General features: G+C 50.7%; 1 protein-coding gene across 2 annotated transcripts in view; it reads right to left on the bottom strand.

The window, feature by feature from the left end:
- Nucleotides 1–4,291: 4,291 nt before the first annotated feature.
- The window catches only part of Slc6a13 (solute carrier family 6 member 13), a 40,498-nt gene continuing 36,441 nt past the window's right edge, over nt 4,292–8,348 (bottom strand). For both annotated transcript variants that reach the window (XM_026410980.2, XM_077798575.1), the window contains exons 10-15: nt 7,475–7,587; nt 7,022–7,159; nt 6,277–6,379; nt 5,755–5,855; nt 4,672–4,842; nt 4,292–4,420 (exon numbers count right to left, since the gene is read on the bottom strand). In XM_026410980.2, coding sequence (XP_026266765.1) covers nt 4,292–4,420; nt 4,672–4,842; nt 5,755–5,855; nt 6,277–6,379; nt 7,022–7,159; nt 7,475–7,587 — 755 coding nt within the window. The remainder of the gene's footprint in view (nt 4,421–4,671; nt 4,843–5,754; nt 5,856–6,276; nt 6,380–7,021; nt 7,160–7,474; nt 7,588–8,348) is intronic.

Raw genomic sequence — 8,348 nt, 5'->3', positions numbered from 1 at the left:
GAGAAAGCACCCAGAGCGTGTGTATCTCCAGGTACACGATGCAGAGAGGACTCCGGTCGGCAGCCAGACAGGGCTGGCTTTCCTCCTCTCCTCTAGCACCTACCAGTCTGGTCAGGGAGGTGAGGAGCCGAGCCTCAGTTTCCCACACTGGAAAAGTTAATGATCCATAGTTTGCAGGGATTATTGCAGACCAGTTGGTCATTGCCTAGGCTAGCCCAAGAGCTCAAGGGAAGCTGTTGGTGTTCGTTATGATGCCTCTGGAAGCAGGGGCTCGGAACGTGGAGGGTCTGGTCCTAAGCAGCACCTCTTGGCACTGATGTACACAGATAGGATTCCTCTGGAGTAGCCTGGCAGCAGGCCGTGCTGAAGGGCCTGTGTGGAGTATGTGCCCTGTGCTGCATGCCCAGTGAGCGTCTCCAGAATGAGGCCCTCGGTCACCTCTCTTGAGCATGCCCTCAAGGCACTGGGGACAAGACTGTCCCATGGCCCTTCATTCAGAAGGGACAGTGCCTTCTTCTAGACAAAGCTGTTTCTTCAGCTACAGGTGGTGTGGGGGGAGGGGAAGTTGTGGGGAGAAGGGGAAATTTCCCTCTACATGTGCTTCCTCTTTGTCTCTTAGAACTTCCCAGCAGCAGAGGGGTGTGAAGTGAGAATCTTGGTCTGTAATTTTCCATCCAGCACCCCTACTCAGCATCCCTCCGGCCCCTCTCAGCCTCTTCTGTGAGGTCCCTCATCAAAAGAAAGCTAGAGTGAGTCTAAGTTCTCAGGCCCTTTGCCTCTGTGATACTAGAAGTCAGGCTGAAGGTTGGCTCTGCAGAGGAGGACCCACCCGGTCCAGCCAGAATCCACACTTGTGTTACCCCCATGCCCAACTGTCACGGTGCCATCTGCATTGCTGTGCCTGCCCTGTCTCTGAATATTGGGTCCAACGTGTATTGATCATAGAGTTTGTCGCAAAGGGGTTCTGGAGTCCAGGAGACTACCTAGTTACAGCTAGTAGAAAACAAAATATCCAGCTGCTCCAAACTCACCCTCTTGCCTAGCCTGACTCTCTTTCCCTCTCTCCCCAGGGAGTGGAGCTTGATTTTTTTCCCCCAAAGAGAAAGCCCTCTCTGCCTCATTCCTCCTGCTCTTACCTGGATGCCTCTGGTCTGAGTCTCGTTGGCTTAACTTTGAGCCATCCTTTTCCCCTGGGTATTCAGACCAACTGGAAAATTCTGGAGGCCAGAAACCCTGTCTTTGCAAAAAGAAGGAATCCTAGAAATTCTAGCTAAGACTGGACTGTTTCCATACTGGGAAGAGTCCTGGATTGAGAGGAAATATGACCAAGTGAATCTCACGGCAGTAAGAACTACTGTGCCCCCTAGAATGTTCTCAACACCATCATCTTCTAACTCCAGGCATGCTTTTAGAGGACCTGGGGTGGAATCTATTTCATCAGCATCTAACTCAGGCTCAGTGCTTTACCTGTTACCTCATGTAATCCCCTTAGAAATCTTGAAATGTAGGCCTTATTAGCCCCATTTTACAGAAGAGAATGCTAGGGAGAATATATGCTAAGTGATTTGTCGCATGGCCATGCACTAGTCCATGATAGAACTGGGATTTGAATCTGGGTCTCTTGGTTCCAAAAATCTATGCAGTATACAGCATACTATTTACCAGACCATATATATATATATATATATATATATATATATATATATATATATATATATATATGTCAGGGGTTTCATTTCATAATTCTTTGTTTCTGCTGCTAGCATTTAATACAATACTGCCTCCCAGTAGGCACTTGGTTTTTACTGATTACATGGATGTATGGATGAACTGACAGACAGATGGACAGATGAATGCAACTTGATGGGGAAAACATGATCCCCACCTTTCCTGTCCTGGGAAGGCTTTGCTCTCCCAGGACAGGGGAATAAGCTAAAGCAGGGAGGCTCAGGCCCTGCTTTTCTTGGACAATACTGCTGTGATGAGCAGGGCTGCTGGGCCACAGGCTGAATACTTTTTTAGGACTGCCTCTTCCTTGCCTCCTAACAAATAATTTTAATTCAATAAATGTGTATTCTCCTTCATGGAGCCCAATGCAACATAATGTCTGGGGCGGGTGAAGCTAGTGGACAGCAAGGATGTCTCATTTCATCCTGGGCTTTTCTGTTATACTGACAGTCCAATGTGGGGTAAATACAAGGGATTTGCTTGAGTGTCCCCAGGGCAGCTGTCACTATTCTCTCTACTGGACAACAGTGACTTCTATTACATAAATAGTATGATCCTCATTTTTCAGAGGAGAAAACTAAGGATCCAAGAGGTTATCTTGCCCAAGGTCTTACAGCTAATAAGATCTAAGTCGGGACCGCAAGTCTCAGTAAAGGAGTGTGCTCAGCTGACTGTGGGGCCTCTAACTTTGTGCACGTGTGGACATTTGTCTAAGGATAGTGAGAAACTGTGTGTATACACATGTATGAATCAGAGACCTAAATATATCTGTTTGTAAGGTCTAAGGCATGAGGTCTGAGGCCCCAAGGCAGCTTGGTGAGCCAAGTGTCCAACAAGTGCTTGCTACCGCACTAAGCCTCAGTTTGGAAATCTCCAGTTATTCATGCTTCTGCTGTTTGCTATCACCTGCCAAGACTCTCCCCACCTGCTTCTCTAACAGGTGTAGCCTTTGGACAAGGGAGGTTCCCCATCCTGTTGTGCTCTCTTCCTCTGGAAATTGTCTCTGCCATTCCAGGCAAGGAAAGCAGATGGGGACAAAAACAGCCCTCCTCCACCCCCACTCTCATCTTGTCCCCTCCCTTGGCCTAAACCAAATGCAGGAACTGCTGCTCTCAACTCTGACCTCAAACCAGCAGCATTTCTCACATTAGTACCTGTCAGCTCCCCACTCCTGGATGACCAGAGAAACTCCCCTCACCCATCTCCCCAAATGTTTAGTGACCTCACACTCATTGGCCTCAAAAGACTGAAAGGACTCTCACACCCATGGCCTCATCTGAGCCCGACAACAGACAGATGGACAGATGAATGCCACTGGATGGGGTTGTAGTTGCAGTGCATGGCGCATCTGAAAAATGAACATGAAGTCCAAGGAGCTTCCACACAGACAAACGGCAAGTTAGAGGCAAGTCAGGACCAAAACCCTAGCTCCTGATTTTTGAGCCAGGCAGTGATTTTCACGCCATATTTTACCATTTGTGAATCTCCTGAAAGGGACTCAAATCACCATGACTGGACTTTGCCTTCCACCTGGACCCGCTTTGCAGCCTAACCCTAGGGGTTCATCTCTACAACTTAGGCTCTGACAGTGAAGTGGAGGTCATGGCAGTGCCACCCCCTTGTGGCCACATTTAATGGTGACAGCTTCCTTTTGCAAAACATAAAAGGAGCAAGGCCATCCTGGGGCGGTGGGATCCCTCTACTGGCAGATCTGGGGTAGTGCCCTCCTCTGCCAAGGCTCTCCTTTCCCTCCTCCCATGGGCAAGGGCAAGGCCTGCTGGCCCTCTCTTAGGTCCCCAGCACCAGGTCTTGGGTGGGCACGCACAGACCAACTTCAAGGGCAGGCAAGGACACAACAAAGGGAATGCAGGCAAGAAGAAGCTGCAACCAGGCTTTTACTTTCCTGTAGCTAGTGCCCAGGGCTCCCCTATCCTTGCCTCCATCTCCTTTCTTATCCTGCAAAGCAAAGGAGGAGAGAAGGGAAGCATGGGGGTGGTGTGGAAGCTTCCTCTAGTCCAAATGTCTGATAATGAAGGGTTGTGGCTTGGCCCCGTCACCCTCCCACCACACAGCAATACCCTCTGCTAAGTGGTCCACAAGGAGAACTCACTGAGGGAAGGCGAGGGAAGGGAGAGGAAGGGTCCTACAGCCCCAGATTCAAAGTGGGAAGGTGGCCAAGGCACAAGGCAGACGGCAGAAACCAGACAGAACTGCAAGAGTCAGTGGGAAGATGGGTTTAATGGAATGAAGGGTAGAAGGCCAGAGCCAGCCATGCTCTCACCCGCCAGCCCTCACCCAGCTAGCTTCCCAAGCTGCCTCAAAGGGGTCCTCTTGATCCTGGCATCTCACAACTGTTCAGACCACCCCTGGAGCAGGGAAGTTGGAGTGGAAGGCCCCCAGTGCGGAAGGCAGATTCCCAAGATATTTGGGCTATTTGGCAAATATCTTTTGTCTTGTCTGCCCCAGGTGGGGAGCAGAGAAGCAGAGAGGGACTGCATTTGCCCTCTGCTCCTGCAGTTGGCCCCACACCCCAGCTCACAGGTACCATCTGAGAGTCTGGACCCTAGCAGTGAGACTCGGGTTCTTTGAGTGACGTTCTGAGAAGTGACGTTGTGTGTGTGGCAGGGGCAGGGGGTCCTCCTTGGTTCCATTTGGGCAGGTCCTCAGCTGGGCATGTGAGCTGGCGGATTCTCTGCAAGGACAGTGGAGGTCGTTGTCACATGGTGGAGTGGGGGGGCTGTCTGCCAGAACCCCTTATCATCAAAGTCTGCCTGCAGCCCCATAAACTTACTTCCAGGTACCAGGCCTATCATCATAGTCTTGCACCCACACCAGCCACTGGCTCCTCTGTGTACCAGCTCCTACCCCTGCAGGCAGCCCACCGTCATCCAGGAGCCTTCCTCACCCAACAAGGTGCCGAGCTCTGACTGCTTTCCTCCATACCTCTCTGAAGGGGCCCTTGAGAGTGCTGAGTTTGTAGAAGCTCCAGGCAGGAATGCAGACCATGGAGGACAGAGCCAGGAGCCAGCCCAGGGCATCACCCCACCATGGGTATGTGTACTTCTTGTTGTAGGTCAGTGGAGTGTACTTGACCAGGGAGAACAGGAAGGTGGCCTGGGGGTGGAAGAGGAAAAGAAAGAGGATGTGGTGGAGGAGGAACCATGTCTTTGGTCCTCATTCCCCTCTCCCCACAGCTGGCCTGTAGGATTTGCATCCAGGTTTATCTGGACCAGTCTCCAATCTCCACCCATATTCTGCTCAAAATCCACGTCCCCAATCTGTACTTCCAGGGCACACACCATGTCACTCCAGGGCGCTTGTGTCCCTGGGCACCTTTAGGACATGACTGTATGTCTGCTGGGTGCTTTGAGGTGTTTATATCTCCCACTCAGGAGTTTGGGCGATGAGTACCTCCTGGTTGTGATCATGCCTCCCTCTCCCTCTTTCCTCATTTATATTGTGCACACAGTGGGGGCTCTGGGGACTCCTGACAGAAGCAGATGAAGCCAGAGCACATCACATCATAGTTTAAGGCTCAAACTCTGGAGCAAGTTTGAATCCTCGCTTTCTATGACTTTCTGGCTGAGTAAGTTGCTTCACCTCTTTAGCTTCAATTTCATCTGTAAAATGAGTGTCATTGGTAGTCAGGGTTCTTGTGTGAAACTCTTTGTGCCAGGCACAAAGTTCATGCTCTATAACTACTGCTATTATGACCGCCATGGTTATCAGCATTATTCCGAGTAGCCCAACCCTTGGGCTTCAGTTCTGACTGTGACTTGAGACTTGCACTGGGCTGTTGATCAAACTGTCTAACAGCCTGTACCTCAGTGTATCCCTCCTTGAAATGAAAAGGAAGAATCTATCTTGCTGTAGTTTTCTAAGCTCCAACAGGGGGAGGAGTGAAAAATCTAAGGCGATTGTCAACTCCTAGGGAGAAGTCCACTCAAGAGCTAATGACCTCCACCCTGCAGCCACCACCATCTCTCCCTCCCTTCATCTGTCTTTACCTCTTGAGGACTACCTTACCGTGCACACAGCTGGCGTGAAAAAGAGCCAACCATATTTGATAAGAGGCCATGGCTTGTACCCAATCATATCTTCAATGTTGTCATAGAAGCGCCTGGCTCCTACCACGGAGAAGAGAAGAAGGAAGGGGGAGAAAGGACATTCTCCAGCATCTGAAGAGTCAGGAAAGGGGCCACAGACTAGGATGGGCCAGGACCAGTAAATAAAAGATATGATGGTAGCAGCCAGTGGTACTTGGCTTAGGGAGAGGCGACACTTCCTGGTAATTAAGGTTGTTAAAAGATGAAAAGGCTGGGATGAGACAGGATGTGGACCCATCTGAAATGGTCCAGGTGTGCTATGACAGGTGTGTGGGCAAGGCCCTTCCAAAGGCAGCCTCTTGGGATTGAGACTTGAGGTTGGGTAGGGTGGAGTCTGGGGAAAGGTGGTGAGAGCTATAAATATCTCCCCTTGGTCTAAGGGCCCTGGGGTGAAGGAGAGCACTGGAGTTAGAGTTGGGACCCAGCGGGGAAAGCCACTCACCATAAACCCAAGCCACACAAAGAGACTCAAAGATGGCCACGAACAGGAGGCACATGCCACTGGCTGCATAGTAGTCAAAGAGCTGAAACACGTACATGCCACCCTGGAAAGAAGGAGATTAGCCAGGGGAAACAATGGATTTACCCCCATACGCCTCAGCCCCACGACTTTGGAGCACAAAGCAGCATTGGTGAAGATCACAAGAGATAAAAGAGAATGCAGTATGTAAACTGTAAAGCACTCGGCAGATATGGACAATAATTGTTTTTTATTATTGTTTTCAGATAGCAGATGAGATCACACAGCTATTGCTCCCTGAGAACATTTAGGGATTGCTTCAGAAGCCTAAGGCATGGTGTGTACTCTTGTGAGAAAGAATCAGGATATGGGTCGTCTGGTACTGCCAAACTGACAAGCTCCATGGCCCTTCTTCACCCCTGAGACATCACTCAGAATGTCACCCATCCATCCTAGGGCCACCCTTCTCCCTTTGAGGTCCTTCACTGAACTTGGTTCAAAGACCTAGGAAATCATACCCTCTTGCTAGAGAGGCCACTCTAGAGGACTTCCCATCCATCCTTTCCATAAGTCTTCACTTACCGTGGAGCCAAGTTACCCTTCAGCCATCTTTTCTGGGTGGGGAGTGGGGGAGGGGGAGAGGTGCCCTGACTCCCGGAGGGCCTGTCCTGTGACCTTGGCTCCTCCTCCTCACCAGGTCCCCCCTTCCCGCCTTCCAGACCCTCACCTCGGTGAGCATGACCAGCCCCACCAGGAAGGAGACGACAGACACTGCCAGGATGAGGATCTCCCTCCGGTTCTTCTTTCGGAACATCCGGGGATACATGTCCACCAGCGCCGTCACCAGGCTCTCTACGCACACAAACTGGATGAGAGGGCAAAAGAATTGGAGGGAAAGAGAGCTCCCACAAGAAGCCTGTCCGCCAGCTCTGGCTTCTTCCTCCCAGGGTCAGGCCTGCCAGCAATCCTGTCACCAGTCCCCAGAGCCGCGGTCTTTGCATGGTCAGTGTGGACCTACTCTACAAGCCCCTCTGGGTCCACTTCTGACGTTTGCCCAGTCCCCAACTATTTTAAGGATCCTTGGGGAATAAAGCTCAACCTCATACTCTCTGTGCCCCCTGCCCCAGCCCCCCCCCATACCCACTCATCTCTCATGCTCTGGGTGACCACCTCTTGATACCTGGCTATCTAGTCCCAGAAGAACGACCATGAAGAAGAAACAGCAGGCCCAGAGGGGAGAGAAGGGCAGCATCACCACAGCCCGAGGGTAGGCGATGAAGGCCAAGCCAGGGCCTACAACAGAAGCAGAGCAACACAGCTCCAGGCCTCAGTGTCCCAGGGCCTCCCGGTAGGGGACCTTGGAATAACAGAGTCGGAGGACACCCCAAAGTTACCAGCATCACCACCTTCCTGGCCCAGGACAAGCCACCCAAACCTCTACCGGATCCCTGAATTTCCAGAGCACCACCCGTCACATTCTCACTGGCAAGAAGAGAACCTAGAGACCCTAAATACAAAGGACTTTCTGTAAAAGAGTGATGGGCCTCCAGATCTACTGCTCCAAACCAGAGGTTCCAAACTTGGAGTGATTTCAGGAACCAGCAGGCCACGTAAATATGTGAAGCTAATTCACCGTAAAATAAGAGGAAGTTGTCGGTAGGGCCTGGTGAGAAAGGGAACAATCATGGTCCAACTGAGGGCCATCACAATGTGTTTAGGAAGTAGATGGTACCAAAGAAAATACCTCTAGAGCTGGATTTGGCCTGGGGCTTCTCACCCTACGGTAAGTAAACTGGCATTCATTTTAGAATACCATTGACACACATGGTATTCTCAAAATATGAATGTTGTTCTCGGTTGACTCAAATGGCAAAGAACAAATGCACCTGCCAGAGCCTGGTTTGTCCATAAGAAACTTCCTCTGAAAAATAAAAAGTACCACTGTGATCTCGGACCATCATCTGCTGCTTCGAGTGTCAGTTCCCATACTGGGAACAGGTTTATATCACATGCTTCATGCAAATGCCTCACAGAGTGCTTGACACATTCAGGTT

This window comes from Urocitellus parryii, chromosome 5 (genome assembly GCF_045843805.1).
Source record: "Urocitellus parryii isolate mUroPar1 chromosome 5, mUroPar1.hap1, whole genome shotgun sequence".
Taxonomy (NCBI): domain Eukaryota; kingdom Metazoa; phylum Chordata; class Mammalia; order Rodentia; family Sciuridae; genus Urocitellus; species Urocitellus parryii.
The sequence above is the reverse complement of the archived record's forward strand: the minus strand, read 5'-3'. Positions and strand labels throughout refer to the sequence as shown.